The sequence below is a fragment of the Prenolepis imparis genome, unplaced genomic scaffold (assembly GCF_030444845.1).
Source record: "Prenolepis imparis isolate NDT839.2.m4 unplaced genomic scaffold, iyPreImpa1.0 SCAF_2, whole genome shotgun sequence".
Classification (NCBI taxonomy): Eukaryota; Metazoa; Arthropoda; class Insecta; order Hymenoptera; family Formicidae; genus Prenolepis; species Prenolepis imparis.
Genome location: NW_028141160.1, coordinates 8,677,106 through 8,699,551, shown reverse-complemented (window position 1 = coordinate 8,699,551; position 22,446 = coordinate 8,677,106). Strand labels below are relative to the sequence as shown.

General features: G+C 35.1%; 2 protein-coding genes and 1 long non-coding RNA gene across 16 annotated transcripts in view; 2 read left to right on the top strand and 1 right to left on the bottom strand.

Moving 5' to 3' along the window:
* The first annotated feature begins 118 nt into the window (after positions 1 to 118).
* LOC145947798 (uncharacterized) lies at positions 119 to 2,062 on the top strand. The gene is made up of 3 exons (XR_014427238.1): positions 119 to 937; positions 1,283 to 1,464; positions 1,551 to 2,062. It is a non-coding gene; the product is annotated as an uncharacterized LOC145947798 (long non-coding RNA).
* Positions 2,063 to 2,926: 864 nt separating this feature from the next.
* Positions 2,927 to 8,093, top strand: Yrt (erythrocyte membrane protein band 4.1-like yurt). 2 transcript variants are annotated; one of them, XM_083058449.1, is made up of 6 exons: positions 2,930 to 3,425; positions 3,762 to 4,086; positions 4,198 to 4,902; positions 5,392 to 5,831; positions 6,154 to 6,591; positions 7,142 to 8,078. In XM_083058449.1, exons 1-6 carry the CDS (start codon positions 3,273 to 3,275, stop codon positions 7,271 to 7,273), a joined length of 2,193 nt encoding a protein of 730 aa, XP_082914575.1. In that variant the 5' UTR covers positions 2,930 to 3,272; the 3' UTR covers positions 7,274 to 8,078. The 2 variants fall into 2 exon arrangements, with proteins under 2 accessions (XP_082914576.1, XP_082914575.1); XM_083058450.1 differs by lacking the exon at positions 6,154 to 6,591 and having other exon boundaries at positions 2,927 to 3,425; positions 7,142 to 8,093.
* Positions 8,094 to 9,459: 1,366 nt separating this feature from the next.
* Arms (Ankyrin repeat-rich membrane spanning) overlaps positions 9,460 to 22,446 on the bottom strand; it is a 38,635-nt gene continuing 25,648 nt past the window's right edge. For 11 of the 13 annotated variants that reach the window (XM_083058429.1, XM_083058420.1, XM_083058428.1 and 8 more), the window contains 20 exons: positions 19,922 to 20,053; positions 19,030 to 19,128; positions 18,845 to 18,943; positions 18,267 to 18,464; positions 18,083 to 18,181; positions 17,548 to 17,844; positions 16,817 to 17,192; positions 16,536 to 16,700; positions 16,051 to 16,258; positions 15,358 to 15,780; positions 15,054 to 15,276; positions 14,800 to 14,979; positions 14,264 to 14,723; positions 14,011 to 14,176; positions 13,491 to 13,938; positions 13,228 to 13,401; positions 12,977 to 13,121; positions 12,779 to 12,900; positions 12,392 to 12,521; positions 9,460 to 10,760 (listed from right to left, as the gene is read on the bottom strand). In XM_083058429.1, coding sequence (XP_082914555.1) covers positions 10,012 to 10,760; positions 12,392 to 12,521; positions 12,779 to 12,900; positions 12,977 to 13,121; positions 13,228 to 13,401; positions 13,491 to 13,938; positions 14,011 to 14,176; positions 14,264 to 14,723; positions 14,800 to 14,979; positions 15,054 to 15,276; positions 15,358 to 15,780; positions 16,051 to 16,258; positions 16,536 to 16,700; positions 16,817 to 17,192; positions 17,548 to 17,844; positions 18,083 to 18,181; positions 18,267 to 18,464; positions 18,845 to 18,943; positions 19,030 to 19,128; positions 19,922 to 20,032 — 4,872 coding nt within the window. In that variant the 5' untranslated portion in view covers positions 20,033 to 20,053 and the 3' untranslated portion in view covers positions 9,460 to 10,011. Of the gene's footprint in view, positions 10,761 to 12,391; positions 12,522 to 12,778; positions 12,901 to 12,976; positions 13,122 to 13,227; positions 13,402 to 13,490; positions 13,939 to 14,010; positions 14,177 to 14,263; positions 14,724 to 14,799; positions 14,980 to 15,053; positions 15,277 to 15,357; positions 15,781 to 16,050; positions 16,259 to 16,535; positions 16,701 to 16,816; positions 17,193 to 17,547; positions 17,845 to 18,082; positions 18,182 to 18,266; positions 18,465 to 18,844; positions 18,944 to 19,029; positions 19,129 to 19,921; positions 20,054 to 22,176; positions 22,440 to 22,446 lie in introns of those variants that run through there. The other 2 variants (XM_083058430.1, XM_083058424.1) reach the window with 2 other exon arrangements.

The following is a 22,446-nucleotide window of genomic DNA, read 5'->3' as shown; positions in this document are numbered from 1 at the left end:
GTAATAAAAGTTGCTAATTTATCGATAATAACGTCGATAATAAAAGTTGCTAATTTATCGATAATAACGTCGATAAATTACCAACCTTCATTACCGACGTTACTTCGAACAACTTCTTTGCATAACATGTATTCCTATTAACTCAGACGATTTTTCGAGAATATAAAAGACATTTATTGCTGCACTACCTCTTTGCAAAATATGTTCTCCTATTAACTCGGGCGATTTTTCGAACGTCTTAAGAGACACGTGGCACGTATGGGATACATAACCTGTTTTAAATTAAATTAAATTTATTAAATAATGCTAAATAATTTTTACAAATTGATGATACTCGTAAATAAAAAATTCATAATAATAAAGAATACAATATGTATCACTATGAACGTTGTTATTAACAATTATTAAAATATTTAGTCATGATGTGAAATATCGATGACAGCTTTTACGCGAAAATTGTAATAAAATGCCGAAATAAGGAGAAAAAAAGAAAAAGAAAGAAAATACTGCATTTCAAAAGAAAATTGATAATAAAAGAAGAAAAATAAAATACTCAAAGTGATTTCAATTATTATTATAATATTAGAGAACATTATTATTCATCATATGGAATTATAGAACAATACATCTAGTGGCATCAGTGTTTTGGGAAAAATTCGAGAATACAGAGCAACAGGGAATTGTTCAAGCTTGCTGTGGATGATCTGTACATTATGTTTAGGAGTTTCTACCTGTTCTGAAAATGTTGGTATATATAAAAAGAACAAGGATGCGGCTACGTATCCGTAAAGCACCAAAAATGATATGGAGGCACAATTCAAGCTCATTGTCAGAGCTACATTGTTGAACCAATTACTATTGTGTCACGAATGTACTATAGACCAGATCTATAAAGTTGCCTTTAATGTATTCTACAATTCAGACAACTCTTCTCAAGGTAAATATTTATCTTAATATAATCACTTTGTGATCTAATACTTATGAGATATATACAGAAATATATGTCTTAAATCAGATATATTAATTAATAGAAAACTAGTTGATCTGAAATTATTGGAGAGACTCGTAGGAAATTTGCACTCACATATCATTAATTTATATTCGTATCAAGAATTATCTGATTAAAAAAACATGCGACATAACATTTTACATGTCATAATAGATTTCATTAGAAAACGTATGTGAACGTTTTTATCTCTCTCTTTTTTTTAATCTCATAATTTATAATAATAATTATAATAATGATAGTAATATCTATGATGTAATGTTTTACTCTTTACAGTGGCTTAAAACTTGTCATGAGTTAGCGGATAAGAATCTATTTTGGTGGTTTTTTGAAAACTGTTGCACTTAGTGATGAAATCTGTGTAGTGCCATAAATAAATTTAAATAGAAATTATCTCTATTTTTTATATGAAACATACACCAAGATAAGGATCGATCATCTATTCAACATAATAATAGGTACAAATGTCATATAATCTATATATATATATATATATATATTTAATTCATAGAAACATGTATTTGCATGCTATACTTTTTTCCAGAATATCTCGAGTCACAACCTGCGGTGAATGATCTGAATTTGCCTGGAAGGAACGGCTCAATGGAAGGATCTTAGGAATTTTCAGAAAGCGATTAAAACGAGACTCTTACATCCCGGCGTGAACACCCCAGTTATAGATCGCCGCTATAAAAAGATAAAATAACAATTGTTATATGTTATTTCCAATATGCAACTGCATTTAATTATGATGATATAAACGTCCAACTTAAATACAGTTAAATAATGCAGATTGGACCCATGAATGAGATACATAAAAATATTTTTTCTTTTCTTATATCGTTGTCACAATTATACAAATACAAACATCCTTTATGTACTTATATAAATACTTTGAATAAATATCTGTTAATTTAAAAAATGTATTACAATTATTAAAGTTGCTCTATGCAGATTTCCAAATGCATATTGCTAAATTGCCAGCGCAATACATATACAGAAGGTGTTTCAATTATTATTTTAGTTGTCTAGTTATATAAATATAAAATATAGAAGATTAATATAAAACAATATCGTTAACATAAGAACAAATCTTTCATGTATTCTATTCTTTCTGCTGTCAATTAAATTACATTAAAATTGACAAATGTCAAACATCATGCATGTAGAAAGTTCCGAAGAAAAATTATATTACGACAATCAATAAAATACGTGATACTATTCTAAAATTAGAGACAAATTTGAACAAATTTGAAGTTTTCAAATATTCACGGAGTTTAGAAGCTATCTATTAATAGAAGCTATATATTAATTATATTAATAATTATTACTATAGGTTGTTATTAACTTTTTACAATTAATGTGTAATTATACATATATCGTGACAATAGAGCTCTACGCATTTCTTGCATAATATATTTTTATTTAATCGAGTAAGAATCGGAGTGAGAGAGAGAGACATAAATTCCATTAGAAATTCAAGTTTCATAGCGATCTTTAAGGACAATAATTATTTCTTTAATCGTAATTAGAGTCGCAAATATATTTCGTCCGATGTTTCATCGCGTTTAAATATCATTGATTTAAAAATTTAAATATAAGTCGGATTGAGAATGCGCAGTCTCATTCTCAATACGCCCGCAAATACGTCTGAAATTAAAACCTCTTCGCTTTTATGTGCGTTTTCCATTTAGCGACACAAGTCGACACAAGCATCATTCTATCTTTGTTCTACATTCTATGAGAACAAAGATAGAATGATGCTTGTGTCGACTTGTGTCACCAAATGGAAAACAGTACTCTGCGTTGATACCACTGCTTTGTCACGTGATTCGACCCTGTCATGTGACTCGAACGCGTCACGTGACATATTCTAGTTCACTCCTGCACCGTGTGGCGGCGCTGAATCTGACAGCTGTCAGTTCGCCATCTGGCGTCCAGGAGCGAAAGCGTTCGTTATTTCGATCAAAACCTGCGATTTGCTCCGACTCACGGAATTCACCGCGGATGTACGAACAGATTCGTGGATGCTCTCTGTTGCAATCGCGCGACTCCCGTGTGTCCCGCGTGATCCTGAAGGATTGGAGAATGTAGCGGACGCTGTCCTTCCGCGGAGATCGAGACGAGAGGCCTTCAGCAATTGCGTCGTTTGTGACAGTCGCGATACAAAAAGGCGGGGTGGGCGGATCGCGACGCTCTCTCTCTCTCTCTCTCTCGTCGACAGGTCGATGATCAACAATCACTCGTCGAAGGGTGAAGGGCCGAGATGTTGAGGTTCCTGTCGCGGCGAAGGGCGCGAAGCGTCAGCGGCCAGACCGCTTCGTCGCAGATCAAGAATCAGAGATTGCCCAGCAATAAGAATGTGGTGCAATGCAGGGTGGTGCTGTTGGATGGCACAGATTTGCCTATAGAGTTGTCAGTAAGTTTTTCTTTTTATTAGGAAATGACAGAAGAGGAAAAAAGCAGGTCGATGGTGTAATTATTTGTGTACTTTTTATAGATGTGATTAATTCGTTTTTCTGTAACGCGAAGGAATAGATAGAATTTATTTTAAATTTAGTTTCATTATGTGATGATTCTATTATCTTTTTTATTTTCCTCTTATGTTTGATACTATTTTTGATATTTTTGCATTCAATTCTTTAAAATTTCATTCTTCCACAAGTTTTTGGTATATAATAATAATACTATATACTTTAACTATATACTATAATAATACTATATACTTTCATAATTTTGTTGATTTCTTTTGCAGAAAAAGGCCTTGGCTAGTGACTTATACGAACAAGTATTTTATAGTTTAGATTTAATAGAAAAAGATTATTTTGGATTGCAATATACAGATAGTAATAATGTTCAACATTGGTTGGATCCAACGAAACCTATTAAAAAGCAAGTCAAAATTGGACCGCCATACACACTTAGATTAAAAGTAAAGTTCTATAGTTCGGAACCAAACACACTGCGTGAGGAGTTAACGCGGTATCAATTCTTCTTGCAATTGAAGCACGATATTTTGGAAGGCAAGCTTCAGTGTCCTCATCAGGTTACGGTTCAGTTATCTGCTCTGGCTCTTCAATGTAAGTACTCAAACAATATCTCTTATTAAAATTAAGCTATAATCTTCAGAGTGATTATTGATCACATAGGAAATGATTATTGCAAGTATTAAAAGATGAAACTCATTCTAGCTGAACTAGGAGATTACGATCCCACTATGCATACCGCCGCGACTGTCTCGGAATTTCGTTTCGTCCCAAATCAAACGGAGCAGATGGAACTGGAGATACTGGAGGAATACAGCAAGTGTTCCGGCCTCAGTCCGGCTCTAGCGGAATCCACCTATCTCAGTAAAGCCAAATGGATGGACATGTATGGCGTCGACATGCACATCGTCCTCGGAAAGGACGCTTGCGAGTACTCTTTGGGATTAACTCCTACCGGGATTCTGGTTTTCGAAGGCTCGCAGAAGATAGGGCTCTTCTTCTGGCCGAAAATCGGACGGTTGGACTTCAAGAAGAAGAAACTGACGCTAGTGGTTGTGGAGGAGGACGATGAGGGCAGGGGCGAGCAGGAGCACACCTTCGTGTTTAGACTGGTGAACGAGAAGGCCTGCAAACATCTGTGGAAATGCGCGGTGGAACATCACGCTTTCTTCCGTCTGCGCGCGCCAGTCAAGGGCGCCAGCAGCCGTCAGAACTTCTTCCGTATGGGCTCGCGTTTCCGTTACAGCGGCAAGACGGAGTTTCAGACAACGCAGCTGAATAGAGCGCGCCGCACTGTCCAGTTTGAACGACGACCGAGTCAAAGGTATGCGCGACGACAGAGTCACGTTCTTCGCGAGCGACAGCGTCAGCAGCAGCAAGTGGAACAACCACAGCCACCTCCGCCTCCAGGTGAGACACAGCAAAGTGTAGCGTTTATGATATCTACATGTAGCCTCGTTCTTCAAAATCTAATATATAATAATTCTGTCCAGAGTGTACACTTCCGGGAAAAACCTTAAAAAACCTGATATTCTCAGGGGATTTTGTTCTGCTTTGAAAAATCAGAGAATAGAATTTGATTGGGATTCAGGGAATTTTTTAAAAACTTTTTTTTTTTTTTTTTTTCTTTTTAAAGATTAGGGAATTCTAAAGGAATATTTTTACAAGATTTGAGTAGACACCCTGCCTGTCTTGACAAAAATAGAGATATTAAGCTTTTTTGATTAAAGAGGAGAAATTTTGTTTCGTTTTGATAAAATTTTGCAAAATATATTTTCTTATTTAGTTATTTAAAATACTTCACAGTTTACTTTACAAGAGAGAAACATGTTTAATTAAATTTTAATACGAGAAAACACATCATCCTTGTATCACGCTTTACAAAAATTATATTTTTAGCCGAGGAAGAACCCTTGCAGCGTCAGCCGAGTCGATCCAGTACAAAATCCAGTACGGACTCGTCGAGTGTTCAGGGTACGTCGTCGCCTTTGGTAGATTCTTTGCTGAAATCTCTCGCCAAGGATCAACAACCTCTGGAAGCCAGGAACCAGACGACGGTTATCAGCAGCGAGAAGGAATTGGAGCCTATGAAGACCAGCTTAACGGTCGAAACTATCACCAATCAAGTGCAGCTGGTGCCTAACAATCAAGTGGGCGGAACGTTGACGTTGCCTCCTCGAACGCCTATTCCGCCGGAATCTTTAAAGTGCAACATACTGAAGGCGACTCTCGAGCAAGGCAAGAACTCGAATTTGGTTTCCATCACGACCGCAGACGGACCTGGAGCGATCGCGAAGAAGAATCAACAACACTCGGATGCGGCGACCATCGTCTCCGTGGTGAGTCTCGTGAACTTTCATCGCTCTTTCATAGTTTTTTGTCCTGCTTTATTTTTTTGTTATGTATCTTATACATACATATAATTATCATATGTGTATCATATGTCCATTTCATTTTTTATTTTATATCTTTTGAAGTTGTATATTTTTTATATGTACTTGTTTTATAATAAAGTTCTCAGAGTTAGAGCAGCTTTTATTAAGTGACAATTTTATTATTCTGTTGTTTGCGTTTACACATTTATTCTGTTTGCTTTTGCCATTGTTTGCTAGTTGCCAGCCTTAATATGTACTTGCTTTCTTGCTTTTTTTCGTCAAATAGGGCGGTGATAAGCTGACTCTCTCCGTGAGCGGGACGACAACAGCGGTGAATCCTTCTATGGACGATGCTGTAACCGTGACGCATTTCTCGCTGGATAGTTGGGGACAGATAGAACAAAAGACGACACCGTTAACTCCGAAAGTGTCGAATCAATCGCAGAATCCTTTCAATCCGTTCACTAACGATACCAGCAATGACACATCTAACACCCAGGAAGTAACTTCCGAGGAGGAAGCGAAACCGGAGGATGATAAGAAAAAGAATACCAATCCGTTCATAGACTCGAATCCGTTCTTAGGCATACTCAATCCCTTCAAAGATTTACAATCGGTTACAACAACGGAGAAGAAGGTCGAGGTGGATAATACGGAAAAAACCGGAGCACGTGTCGTAAAAACCGAGGAGATACAAACGACTACTACGACACTCACACACAAGGTCAGTTATATCTCTTACGCTTGCAAGCCAGCTATAGCGTCCCGTTTATTACAAGTATTTCGGTTTCACCAAGAAGACTTACTCTTAAAACGAATCTATTGTAAGCAAGAAGATAAAGCAAGAAGATTATTATTATTATTCTAAGCAGAAGTTAGACTTATTGGTGAAAGCGCATAATGAGAAGTTGCTTTGTCTCCCACATGTGAAAGTTGTCTTTGTGCGTGTGAAGTATTTAAACATTGTTCTAATTTATTGAAATACACATTAAAGTTCTATCATCGGCATCACTTCAACTTCAAATGGCATTTTTTCAGAATCAATATTATAAAATTATATGATTATATAATTCAAAATTATATAATTAAATGTTACATAATTATTATAATTCAAAATTATATAATTAAATGTTACAGTTTTAATAATAACTGTGAAAAAATTAATTTAAATATTAATTTTTATAATATATATAATATATAAAAATTAATATGTAAAATATTAATTTTGATACGAGAGAATTTTATATATTGAGAAATCTTTTTTTTTTCTATAGGATGAAAGTCAAGCGGCATCAGACATTAGCCCCTGGTTGGTAGCGGATCCGTCGCAGAGTCCAACACCTGATCAAACACCAACTAAGCATACAGTCGTCACGAGAAAGACGGTAATTACCACACAGTTATAAAATATTTATTAAGTACAAAGGAAATATAACAGCGTTGATATACAACGCGCGAGAAGATATTATAGTATCTCAACGTGTATATTTACTCTGATCTTCCCTCAAACTGCCTGCATCGCTTTTACACGATGCGCTTAGCTAAAATGCATAATGCTAGTGACGTGACGATTAAAATTGGACACACACAAAAATGAACTACTTATTTAAAAAAATACTTTTCACGTGAAAAGATCCTAAGTTGTACTTAAGTATGTAAGAGCAGCGTATCATTGGGAAGGCATTGCTTAAGTCATTATTATAAATTTCTGTGTCGATTAATGAGTCATTTTATGACGGTCACATAAAGATTCGCGTAACGGAGCAAATTTCTATATGTATAGCACCACAAACATTTCTTAATTCTACGGTGCGTATTAAGCTAACATCTTAAGATGACATCTTAAGCTTACGCATTGATAAAATAAGTGTCCTTATCGCCCCTGCCAATATATATATATTGTAAGTATATAAGCAAGAGATCTATTCGTTTTAACTACATATTCGTTTTTTTTGCAATTTTATATATTTTTTTTTCTTTCTCTACAGTAGATGTTTGTTTCGCTTTAAATGCAGACAGAGTGTAGCTACAACGAATAGACCTACATATTCCGCGATATTCATGTTTGAATATCGAATTCACGCATTTATAAAGTAGCATTTTTGTACTACTAATCATTGTGCCTTAAAATTTAACGAGATGAAAAATATGCGAATATTAGGAAATAAAGAAAACCCCGCCTTGTGACTGATTAAAAATATACAAGTATTATATCGTTATATAATAGCATATAAATTATATAAATAGTTTTATATAAGAGTATATAGATCTAATAATTTTTAAAACTTTTATTGATGAGAAATCATAAATTTGATATGATTAATCAGTTCAATCAATAATATTGATTTTACTTTTTTAAGAAACATTTTTGTCGATAATATATTTATAATATATTATAATGACAATAAACTAGACAAATAAAGAATCAAGACGAATCCAGTCTTAGGTAAAGCACAACTTGTGCCTCAATCTTGCAGCTATAACAATATATGTAATCGTGTTTAATATTCCATGTCTATGAAAGAAAAATCGAATTTTTATGTATATAGTAGAGTATATTATATTCTCCTGAGATATATATATATATATATATCTATTTTTTTCATTTATTTCTTTCTGATTCATATATTCTTCTTTAATGCCATAATTTTGATACGAGTTATGATAGATATATCGCAACGCTGTCGTTATTAAATATAAACAGTTATGTACAGGATGCTTCATCCTGTATGATTATAGCATTCCATTGTCCAGCATGTAACGACGATATAGCTGTCGCGTCGAAGTGGTATAACGTTGTTACACAGTATTTAATACAAACAATGCATTTAATTACAAGCGGGATCATTGGTATACTTAATTAGCATTTGAATGCTTGTTACGTTATAGAGAGAGAGGAAGTAGCTGTCCTCTAATCGATTCATTTTTACGTCTCCGAAAAACTCTAAACTATATAAATCTAAACATTGTATTTAGTATACAATATTTAACATTATTGCAACATATCGTACTTGATTGAATATGTATCTTATTAAATTTGATTTAATGTCAAGAAATGTGAGCGATATATATATTATATATATATAATTTCAAAGCTAATATATCTACATCCATATATACATATATATTTACAGTTTACAGTATTATATTGAGTTATCGATACCCTGATGTATTCCGTCCTAAAGTGTCCTATATAATTAACGTTATGTAATTATAATTTTTGCTTTTTAATAAAACAAACATATTATTGATATCTTTTTTTGCGTTTCTCCTGCGAATATTAATATATCATCAGTCTCGATAAAAAAAAAGAAATATCATCGATGAACAAAAGGAGCGCTAAAATGAATACATCTTGATTAAATGCTTGCGCTGTATTATATTTAAATTCTTTATAAAAAAAAATTTTGGACATAGATATAAAGCGATGTAGGTAAATTGTCATTTATATAAGTTATTTTTGAGACATTCTACGTTTTTATTCAATAGAATTGTATATTGAATAAACTTCTATAAATTGTACTAAGTATATATACAGTCTAATAGACAATGTATTTATTGGTCGTTTGGATTATCTCTTTTCTTTAAAATATTCTCTCTTCGGCATTTATTTATTACCTTTTAAGTCACCTATTTGCACTGACATTACAAATTGATGTAAATCGATTATTGGGGATATTTGCACACTATAAATTGGGAAGAACTCTTTGTCTCCTCTTGTTTAGCACATTTCAGTAGTAAAAAGAAAAATATCGATAAATACTTGCACTCATAAATGGATCAATATTTACATGGAATGTCGTTTCGGCATCGTAGTCTTAAGACTCGTTTCGCTAAATTAAGTAAGGATTATTATTGCACAATAATTTGCGCAAAAAGGCATTACTCGTCGATTCCACTAAGCGGATGAACACGTTTAACGTTGCTTTATCTCTAGAAAAAGCTCTCGTACGTTGTCTATTCGCTATTTACAGATATGATATCTCTTATCTCGGTACTTATATTAAAACATAAGTACAAGTATCTATACATATAGGCCTTTCTAAGGTAAACGCTAGTCATCCTCAGACTTATACATCAGTCGAATGTGTACCGCGAATTATTGCGTGTTGGAACATGTCTAAAAAATAAATCAGACAGATTATCAGACAGGTGTCTCCGGATTGTCCCATCTCGCATCGGTATCCTGATCATGATGGAATCGCGGAGCATTCGAGGACTTTCGTATCACCAGACTCGCGGTGTCGGAGTAATCCACATCTACGGAACGTTCCCCATCCCGCGGTAGACTCCTGTTGGACGACGGTGAGCTGCTGTTCTCCGCACTGTGCCTGAAGACGCTGTCCGACTGCGAGTGCGTCGGCGTGGACAGTTCGGACACCAGCGGCGTGGACTCGTCGTCGCTCTCGACGCCGGGTGTCGGAGACAACTCCGCCTTATCAGTACCTATTAGACGGTCCTTCAACTTCGACAGCTTCTCCAGACTGAGTGTAGGCACCGTTATCATCACCTCGTCGTTCAATGTCGAGATCGAACGTCTCTTCTTAGTAAATACCGACGACGTCTTCAGGGGGATGCTGTTTCCCATGTATTGCTCGTCAGTCGACTTAGATCTAAGCGCAGGTTTCGGCGACGACGGCGGAGAGACGAACAGAGAGGATGGTCTGGGGGTGCTGATGCTAGTCTTCTTCGGGGGTTTGTGCGAACAGGCGGACTTCGTGCTGTATTGGGACGCGATGCTGCGCTGAGAATTGGTACGCTGAAGGAACACCGTGGAGTCGTGCGAGCTGTCGTCCGAGTTTTCCGGTTCGTCGTTAATCGGTGCCCAGCGAAACAGCGGACTGGCTTGAAGCAACACGTAGTCCGTGTCGTGAATCGACGTGGCGACGGGTCCTAAAACAGAAACTCGTTCATATCTGTTTCGTACTGTATAATAGACTAGATATAGCAATTTTTTTGTGTGAACCTTTTGTATATATAATCATTTATTGCGAGATATTCGACGAAGTTATCTTTGAAAAGAACTGGATAGATTCTTTTGAGAGAGAAAGATTTTATGTAGGAATATATCGAGCTATTGATTAAAAAAAAGACATTGTTTTCCAATTTAATCCTTTAATTTTAATCTTCAATCTTCAATTCTTTGTAATAGCGCTCTGACAATGAGTACAATTGAGAATACGACTATGAAGGCCTCTTAGATATAAATCGCAAAGAAGGTAGTGTCAAAACTTAGAGGTTTACAAGAAAATTTTATTGCCACTTCCTCTTGTAATAACATAATACTGCTCATATAACCTAGTACTAACAATAATATTTGTAGTGTGTATTCATAGTATAGGAAGTTATATGGACCGGAATAACGTGGACGCAATATTTTTAATTATCGCCCAAATATGATTACCTTACATATATAATTGTTTGTTTTAAAAATATACTATCTGTCTGGTTATCTCACGATTAACATAAGTATCTTTCCTAAGGAATATTTGTTTTGTTAATAGTAATAACGCGTAATTTATCACAGTCTTTTGTACAGAAATTTTTCACAGAAGACATCAAAGACAATTTTTTAAGAGTAGCGACATTTTTATTTTTTTTCTTATATCATATACAAATGCAATAAAATATTTTGCATTATCGATTGGCGAAAGTCTCTTAGAATAATCGATTGATGCAGCGGTTGTTTTAACATTGCACAATTTCAAAAATTTTCGTGTATAATGCAATTTTCTGGTTTTCTATATGGCACTGATATACATCGACATAAAATTAAACTTATAAAATGAGCATTACATTACGCTAATTCTATGAGCACGCATACAATAGTGATTCTATCCTCTATTAAGTAGCCTTCATTTTGCATACCTTCGTCGCACGATATGTATGACTATTTATTTTCTCGCATTGGCACAAGAAATATTCTTATACATATGCTTTCAAAGAAGATAGTTTCTTTCATATTTGTGCTTATGAAAGAAAATGAAAGAAATTACTTGTGTAAGTGAAACTGATAGCCTCTTTTCGTTAACTTACAATTAAGAAATTTTATAATAATATATTTTTATAACCGTTGTTTGATTTTGACTGTCACTATATATGTACATCTTTTGTCAGTAATACTGTTAGGTAATATATTCTGTCAGAATATGCATATATATATAGGTGTACAAATAAAGCTGCAAAAAAGGAGACAAAGAGAGTATTCTCGATCTTCTCTTTTTTTTTGTAACATTACAAAAATTGGCAAGTATCATTCTCGAATCCAACGATAACGTTGATAGCTCGTTGTGTCTTTCGATGCACAAGTTATACTGAAAAATGCTCTTTTCTGCCATAACTGACATATATGCAACGCGAGCAATTTATTAGGCGAATATATGTATACATCGTCATTGTGTTCTAATCTCAAACAGGCTCGTAGTTAGCACTGTCAACGGAGGTGTCACTGTTTGGATCAGACTGCGATGGTTCTTGCACTATGACGACAGGCAGTGTAAGTGGTAGGGGGGAAGTAGGCTCACCTGAAGAAAGTGAGTCTGTTGTTGGTGCCAAAGGTGTCGATGATGGCACGTCTAATACATCCTCGCAAGCTTCTTCGTTCAAAGTCTGCAATGCTCCACAAATCATTTGCTCCTCTAACGTTACCTGAAATGTATATATGCATTTTAAAGCTGCTTTTTAAAGCATCGCATCTATATAAACAGATGCTAAAGTAAAATTATTATAATTCGCGAAATTATGTTTCTTACAAAATAATTTAACAACAAACTCTTACCTGAAACTAATATACCGAGCATGAATGTAAATAAACAAGAAAATTACAATATTAATTTTTATAGAATACTAATTGTTAATATAATTGTATCAATATTTTTTTAAAAATAGATTTTATTATATCTGTAGCATACCTGTTTTTCCATGATAGATTGTTTATTTTGCTCACGGCGAACCGGTCCGTCCGTTCTTGATGTTCCTTTTTCTTTTTCTACGTGAGCAGGCATACGTATTGAATTATTTTGCAAAGCGTGATCTGTAACAAATGAAATTAAATTATTGATCGAAAATCAAATAAGAAAAGAATATAGAGAAATAGATGTCGAGGATACCTTTACGTATAATTTGTTCGGATCCTACAGTAAATCGGACACTTCGAGGACCCTCCTCGTACGTGAAAGACGAGAGTTCCATTTCCCTAAGCGATACAATTACCATACGGAACAATTCCCAATCCCCAAAAGTCATTTTAAGCACCTAAAGAAACATATTTGTATGTAAAATTATTGTATGTTAATTATTTGTATGTTAATTTTCCTCTCCTTCTTTGAAGAGTATAGATACAGCGTTACAAACAAATTACCTTTTTCAGTTCTTGCAAATCGCAATGTAATAAAACACGGCCGTTGATGTTGTTCTCCTTAACAACTTGCTTGTACGCTGGTGCTTGGGTCGAGTTAAGACTATCAATTTTGTCGATTAAGTCGCAGACTCCGCTTACTGATAAGGACGAGAGCTTCATCTCCAGAATTTCAGACTACAAATAAAAACGAAGCAATAAAGCAGCATTTTCTAATAAAAGAAATAAAATTGTAATTAATTGCAATTAATTAATTGCGCGCGTACCGGTAATGTGGTTGTTGCGGAAAGAGGTTTCGGTTCCATGGGTGGCATCTGCATCCAAGTGGGTAGAGTTTGCCATTCGATGCTTGGCTGGTAAGCCCACGATGGCGTCGGCGGTACGGATCCCTGCAAGCTCGATTGTTTGACAAGCTTCGCGTGCCGGTTCGTCAACATGCCTCTTTGCGGAGCCCATTGCTCAGGAACTGGAACACCGTGCCAGATACCAGCCTGTTTATAGAGATTCGCGTCTTCCTCGATGCTCTGCTGCTCCTCCTTTATCTTCTTCTTGATGTAGGGATCCAAGTTGATGGTGAACGGCAAGAATATTTTCATATCGCTGATGAGTAAGCTGGATCGATGAAAAGTGAGGAAGACGTCCAGCTTGCGCTCGTCCCTGTCCATCTCGAGAAGCGGCTGCACTTCCTTCAATACCGGAATTTGCGGTCGCACTCTAATAAATATATAAGAGATAGTAATATATAAAAAAAGAGAAAAGATGAAAAAAAGGAAAATTCACACGTACTTATCGTAAAGACTTTTTAGTGACATATTGTCATCCAGGCTCTCCTCGTACATATCGTAATGAAGAATGAGCCAGGATGTCCTGAAAGGCCACTGCTCAGTAATATTGATCCAACTAGCTAGATGATACCAGTTGAAGTCAATTTGGAATGCTTTGAGTAATCGTCCTAGAAAAGGAAGAAAGATATATACACGGAATAATCACGTAGATTTGTATAATACGATACGATCGCGCAATTTAATGCAGTTTTTACCAGTGACATAAACGACATTCATCAATCTTCTCATGCTACGCGGATTCACGTCACTGAAATAATCGTCGGTGAGCAGCATCTTGTTGAGATCCTGCGCGCCGCCTAATCGATTTAGATTACTGCCGATACTGCTAGCGATCGATTCGCTCAATCGTAATTTCCTACTGCCCTTCCTGGTCTGGGGTTTCAACTTCTCGTTGCTATTCATTATCGCCGATTCCGAGCTAAGTCTCCTATTGGAGACCGAGTGATGCATGGTGCTACTCGCGGTATAGTTGACGCTCTCCTCAGCCTCCGTCCACACCGTCTTCTTGCAGTACTGAGCGGTCTGTTGCGCGACCTTGACTTTACGTAAGCCGCTGTTTTGCAAGTAAAACGGCAGGTGCACCATGTTCCGCAAGTAATCGTGACCGCCAATATTCGATTCCGAGAATAATCTTCTGCTATTCACTTCCACTGCCTGTGTATAATAATTTTCATTATTCATTGAATTATTGGAAGTCTTAAAGTAGATGACATAATTTTCAATTTCTCACCTTAGCTATAATATGGGGGTCAATTGCTAATATTACGACAAAGGGATACCCGTTGTCACTAAATAAGGCCTGTATAGCGTCCAAAACTAGTAAAACTTTATCCTGTTCACAACTGTCCAGACCGTCCACTATTATGACTAGTCTACTTTGTTGAGCCATGAAACTATCCAAGCACTTGACCTATTTAAGGATTACGATTAAAGACTAAACTGCTAAAATAATTATAATTATCATCGATAATATAGATAATTTACCATTTCCGTCATTAAACTGACTTCGCTTCTCAAAGTCTGAATAAATCCTTCGCTTTTTAGAGTCTCCAATTTCGAGATGCTACGCTGAAGATGTCTCCTCTGTGAAAAAACTAACGCTTGCAGCGTTCTGCTCCACGTATACAAATTCGCTATTATACTGACAGCCAAGAGCAAACCGATCGTGATCATGATGATGTGAGCGGTGACTCGATCTATCGTGGGCCTAAATACGAATTCAAAACACGTAAGATAATCGCACGAGACGTATAAATTTATTTAAAACATTCAGTGCATAATTACTCACTCGTCGCTCGACATGTCTATAAAATACACCGTGAGCACCGAGAGACCAACGAGTAGGCTGCAAAAGCAGAATTCGAATATAACTATGTATGGCAAGCAACATAGATGCCTCCATTTCCACTTGGTCGTCGACTTGTCCGGTTTCGGTCGAAACGCTCTGTATAGCCTGGTGGATAGCAAACCGAAGTCGTTCTCAATCGAGTCGTAAAGCGAGCCAACCATCTGGACGACTGCGTTCTCGCCAGCGGCAGTCGTTCCCACGCGGGTCTGATCGGTGAAGTAAAATTTGATCGGCTGCACCGCTATGCTATCGTGACTCTGACCGCCCGGTGGATGACAAAAGATGACTTGCAATAGTAGCTTGAGCGTGTTCAGTTTTGTGGTGAGCCCCACTGTCAGATTGTACGGCCAGTACCAATCGTACCTGCAATTAAAATGTCATCTCCGATGAGGATGTCGAATGGTAAATTATATTTATATTATTTTATTATATTATTTATTATATTTATATTATTTTATTATATTATATTATATATTATATATTATGTATATATATTTATATATTATTATATATTATATATATTTACATTATATATTATATTTATATTACATATTATATATATATATTTATTAAATTATATTATTTATTTCATTATATTATATCTTTCGCTGTTTTTTTTCGTGTAAGTCTTACCTCTTATTAGCATACCAAACGAGTACCAGAAAGATATAAACGATAACCAGTAAACTTATTCCGCACGATAGACCGATGATCCACGATTGTAATGCGAGACCTATGATGAGACCCACTACTAAGGATATGTGTGCTACTACTAGAAACAGTAAGGAGGAGAATTGGAATACTGGATCGATCCATTGTCGCGCAAAGTTCTTCATTTCCTCTGTGAAGAATAATCGTTGTTGTTATTATAGTATTATAAGAGTTTCTCATATAACTTGAATATATATAAACTACACAGTCATGTATTCTAATATTCAAACATAGAAATTTCATTGGAGGAGAGAGAGGACGGTCTTCTATTAAATTAATATCTTATTTTAGATAGTTACAATTTTTAAAAATTTTTCTAAAAAGGAAAATTTACTACAAATTCATCAAAACATTAATTTATCTACAGGGCAAATTTTTAAATAGCACTGCAAGTTATTTGACGGTACCCTTTAGTTTGTTCAGTAGGAATGACTTTCCAGAACCCCATTTTGCATAAAGGCCGACCGTAATCGGCGTAGAAAGCGACGGTTCACTGAGGATATCTGCCAGGGCGCTGCTGTATAGGTCGTAGCCAAGCATATTTTCATTATCCTCGTTAGTATTTAAACGCCCTATAATATTTATTATTAATTATTCTACAAATCATGTGTTAGAGAAAATTAAATGTGCCTCCTCCAGGTATCATGAAGGAGAATAAACGACATGCGGCATCCAATTTAAAACTTACGAGCGCCAAATATCTGTCCAAGAATCGTCTTGGGATGATTGATGTCGATGTTGTAGGGTGTCTCGCCTTGTCTATTCGGACGGTACAATAACTGGCTATTCTTTGGATTCCTCAGTAGGATCTCGACGATCGCTTTCGATCGCGCGCGCATCGCCACGTGCAGGACAGTGTCGCCCTTCTTGTCCATAGCCGAGACCTTGGCTTTCTTGTCTAAAAGCAATTGCACGATTTCGGCGTTACGCGACCTCACTGCCCTCAGTAAAGGCGTGTCGCCGTCTTTCGTCGCAATCTCCAGGTCTGGGTTAGCGTTTAGTAATAATTTGAGTATCGGCACATTGCCTTTCTCTACTGCTATGTAAGTTGCGGTTTTTTTATCCTAAAATATATACGGACGGGATGGTTAGTTCAAAGTTTTCATATAAAAACTTCTTCGGCTAATCGCGGGAAAGACACGCGTGAGAACCTAACTCAAAGTCGCTTACGGATACCACAAGACTGGATCGTCTCTTATTAAAGCGTCCATCGTATCGAGATTATCGATTATTTTACAAAGCTTTGGATATTCCGTTGTGTATAAACTCGCGATGCGAGCAATAATCCGACTTTATTGTGGAATGATCAATATTTGGGAATCGCAATATTCCGTGAAAAACGTGATACCTTCTTTCGAATCGATCTTCGTGGGAGATACGCGGATTAAAAAAAGAAGAGTAAAGTCGAGATAGTCGTACCTTTCCGGCTATGTCGACGTCCGCGTATTTCTTCAGTAACGACTCCACCACGCTTCGATGACCACTTTTAACGGCATGGATTAAATTCGTATCTCCGGTTCGATCCTGAATATTAACATAAGCGCCGGCATTTAGAAGGGCGCTCGCTATTTCGTGATGACCTTCTCGGCAGGCTATCGCTAGGGCAGTGCAACCATCCTTATCTAGAGCGTTTACGTTGGGCTTGTGCTCCAATAGTAGCAACGCTACCTCCACGTGGTTTCCCAGGGTTGCTACAAGCAGGGCGGTCCACGAATACTACGAATAAAATTATTTAAAAAATTATTATTTATCTTAGCAATCTTATTGTAATACAAGATTTTATTCATGATAGATAATCTATGTAAATAAAAGAGAAATCTAAGACAGGATCTAATTATATATCCTAATTCTAAATATATAATAGAATATTCCTATTGTATTTTTAGTGTCAAAATTTTAGCTAATTTAGAATCGACTGTCCATTGTTAAAATAATTTTTTTAAAAATTTCTTACCATGCCTGCCGTGTCAACATTAGCCCCGGCCTTGAGAAGAATATCTACTATTTCTACGTTTCCCTTGCGCGAAGCCCAGACGAGCGCCGTGGTACCATACTGCAAAAATAATGAGGACAGGTCAGTCATATCTCGAAAGTAAACGCGACGACCATCGATTTGCGATACGCTCGCCGACGATTACCTTGTCGCCGACATTGACCTTCGCCCCATGAGCAATGAGATCTTTGACTATATCAGGATAACCCCTGCCAGCGGCCCATAATAATGAGGAAACATGAAAATTTCCATGCGCGTTGACGTCAGCCCCGCGCGCCAGCAGCATCGTCACCGTCGCCGACCTGCCCTTGTACGTCGCCCACATAAGCGCCGTCCACCCACCCTGCAATAAGACAGTCTTCGATCTCTCTTTCACATATTTTCATTTATATCTAAAAATATCATATGTTGTATAAAAACTATTTATATGATTTATATAAACGTCCATTAAATTTTACATATTTTTTTCTATAAAGATAGAAAAGTGCAAATTAGTGCTTCCGGAAAAGAATGTGTACATAATTACGTTGGAATATATATTACGTTACGTGAAAAAATTTGATATAAATTATATTGATGTAACTCATTTTTAATCATAGAGTAAAGAGAGACTTGGCCTTAATCTATTCGATGTAAAATAGGACAGTTCTTGTCGGGTTTTCAATTATAAATTTATATTAATGGCACTAGGCCAGGCCAACAAGATATACAACTTCCTCTGACCATGTCTCGATGCTCCAGATCGGCACCGTGCTCCAACAACTCGAGACAGATCTCGGTGTGACCTTCCTTCGCCGCGCATAGCAATGCCGTCCAATTATCCTGAAAGGATTATGCAGAAATATGCATATTAAAATTTTAATCTATTCTCAATGAATTCAGAAGTGCTGTCGTCAACAGGTACCAACCGCATCTTCGGCGTTGACGTCCGCTCCATGATTGATGAGTTCTCGGACAAAGTGTATTTTCCCCTTGGTTGCTGCAAAGATGAGGGCGGTGCTACTATTCTGTAATAAGAAAATAATTTGTCAAAAAAATTCAAGAGAGAAAACACGAATATGTATGAGGAAAACTATTTTTCATGTGACTATTATTATTTTTCATATTCGCGATTTGATGTTTCTAAAGAATTTCTAATGCAACTATATCCCTTATCTTATATTATTTTTTTCTAGATTTTTTTATGTGATAAAAAGAAATTTTTATTATCTTTTTTATCATTTATTTATATCTTTTATATATATATATATATATATATATATATATAACACACAGAGAGAATTTTTTCTCTTAGAATTTATCCTGAAAATGTAATCGTGGGACAATATGGTATGAAAATAATTTTATGAGAATTTCTCTGGTTAATATTTATCACAAAAAAATATTAAAACTATCACAATAAAATAGGTTTGATTAATTTTACTAAAATATATAGTACAATTTCAATAATTTATATGTTAAAAACTATATTAAAAACTTAGGATTCTTTAAGTGTTTTAAATAGAATAGATGCCAAAAAAGTAATAAACATATAAAATATTTTATATAAATTTTATAATGCAGCATAATATTTTCAATCCAGCTTAATCGCTCATGAAAATTTTAACATGTAGCATGGTAATTTTCGGTTTATTACCAAACATGATAAAATTTGTAGTGAATTTTTGCGGTAAAATATAACAAAAAATCCGTGTATATTGTATATCGCATAATTGGATTATTCTGGAATTTCTGGTAAAAAAAGAAAAAATTAATTCCTGATTTATTTCTCCAGAGTCTTTTAAAACGATCTGCAATTACCTCATCTCTGTCGTCGACCTGCACTCGTTTATTCTCGAGGAAACTCTGCAGTCCAGAGAAATTATCATCTGTGATGTAGCTCGTAAGTGATCGATAACAAAGCGATACCATCGAGTCAGTCCGATGCAACGTCTGTGAAAGTGTCAAAAAATGCATTATTAGATTATTAGTCGCGTCTTTGATTCTTATCACTGTTATTAAAAAACCATTAGACTCATTAGAGTAAAACTCTCAAAGATAAGATTAGATTAATTTAATTACTACTTGCAAAAAATGCATATACGAATGACATATTGCATCACTCCATTTTAAAACTCAACACTGCAAAAGCATTGTTATTTAGATATAATCTCTTATAGCTAAATTGTGGCCTTAAAATTTTATATCTCTGTTAGATGTGACGTACAAGTTTATTTTCGAAATATGATATCTATATTGATAAATAAATATCTTTAATCTAATCTGACAATAAAATAATTTTTATAAAAATTTTTTATCTTATCGATGTATTTAAAATTAATCTTTTAATCTGGAATTTTTTTCAAACATTTCTCTTTGCGACGTTAAGACTTTTTCAAATACATATATTAAATATTTAATATTATTGTAATGTAATAATATTATTAAAAATATATACTGACAATGAGTATATAAATAGCTAATTTAATAACTTCAAAGAAATTTTGATTTTTTTCAAGTTATTTATCAAACCTCTTCTGCGCGTTAATTAATCAAATGTCTTATCTAGAACTGTGATCTATACGAAATGTCTCATTATCAAATATTCGATATAAATTGTACAGTGCGGCCACAACAAATTACGGAGCTTTCAAGATATCAAAAGATATATAAACAGCCAAGCAAGCATTGATCACCATTGTAGAGCAATCTTACACTTTGTGGCCATAATATTAATCTCAAGCTGTGTGTGAACTGTAAATAAACCATGAAATCCGCTTCCTAGGATTACTAAAATTTTGAGTCATTGTAGATCTTACATTGCACATATTTTTCAACTTTCTTCTTAAAACTTGCCCTATAAAGTATTCAGATTCTCAACTACAAAATAAAATATTTTCGATTATAGATTTCAAGTAAAACAGAAATCAACAACCATCACACAACTGTGAATTTCTCTTCTTTTGTCAAACATATACTAGACTTTTGTAATAATAATATTGCGTCATACACAGCAGCATGAGTAAAAGTAGGGCGTATTGTGAAGAATACTGACGGTAATCGTTTTTATTTAGTTGCAAATTGAGCGCGCGTTCTCTATTGTGAACAAATTATGGAAAACGCTGCTTACATTTCTCGATATTTCAGAATGGAATCCGGGTCAATGATAATGAATAACACACGTGGATGATAAGGAACGATAATGTATACGGCATAGTCGAAGATAGTGTTAATTGTAGAGATGCAAAATTGTGTGAGTAAAGACTGTGTGTGTTAAAATTCAATTTTTTAAAGTTTTCATTGTGTGTATGCAATATGTCGAAAAATTTTATTCTTTGTGATTTTTCACTATTTTCATACTTTTTCTACATTTATTTCTAATATATGTATTTTTTAAGTAATCACATAATTTTGTATGACAGTTTATAAGTTCGTTGGTGATCTGAGTAATTTGCGCGCAAAGATCTTAGCATTGTATAGCAAAATCTGATTTTACAATCAACTTCTCTATTCTAATGCTTCTCAAACTCAAAATTGAGCTTTGTACTATCGAATTTATCAAATATTGCAACAATCTAGATGTTAATATCAATTAAAATGCGTTATTAAACATCGAATAGTATAGTTAGAAGAGATATAATTAATAATCTAGTAAATATATATATATTTCTATTAGAGTATCTTCTATTAAAAGATGTTAAAGCTGTGGAAGCAGTTAATGACATTTCGCCTTAACGTGGATTATTGATAGTCTGCAACGCGCGTCTTGGTATTTACGATATATAAAAAGATAATGCTACGAGATTATACTCTCTTATAATCCTTCGACGCGTAAATCGTCCTCTATCTTAACTCGTAACAATAAACAATGACAGTAATAATTAAACGCTGTTACAACACATTAAAATTCTAAATTCTACTCTGACATTAAATCTTCTAAGAATATTTGCACAATTAGTTAATTTAATTTTATATATGTAACACTCTATTAATATTTCATCTTTGCGATACGCAGTTTGTCAAAAATATATAAACCCTCTTCTCTTGTGACGTGAAATAAAAATTCTAAAACATACTCTCGCGTCTTCGTATTTTTGAGTTATTCCCAAGGAAAATCTTCTTGATGCTCGAGGAATCCCTTATATGCTTTTGGAAATTACGGCACCGTTCTTCGTTTACTACGGCCCGATCTCTACTGAGTAAAAATTCGATGTTGCAGCGCGAAAATGCATACACACATATACACACACGGTTAGAAGTGCATTAAATCATCTCTACTTCATGCGGTTGATTTTGTCACTTCGTTGAAATCGTTGGCAATGGTATGGCTTGTACATACATACGTA

Bases quoted from the DNA above. Each gene is read 5' to 3' on its own strand.
- Yrt (XM_083058449.1), top strand. From the start codon at position 3,273: ATGTTGAGGTTCCTGTCGCGGCGAAGGGCGCGAAGCGTCAGCGGCCAG. The intron at 4,903-5,391 runs GTGAGACACAGC...TTATATTTTTAG, and splicing joins ACAGCCACCTCCGCCTCCAG to CCGAGGAAGAACCCTTGCAG. The intron at 5,832-6,153 runs GTGAGTCTCGTG...TTCGTCAAATAG, and splicing joins CGGCGACCATCGTCTCCGTG to GGCGGTGATAAGCTGACTCT.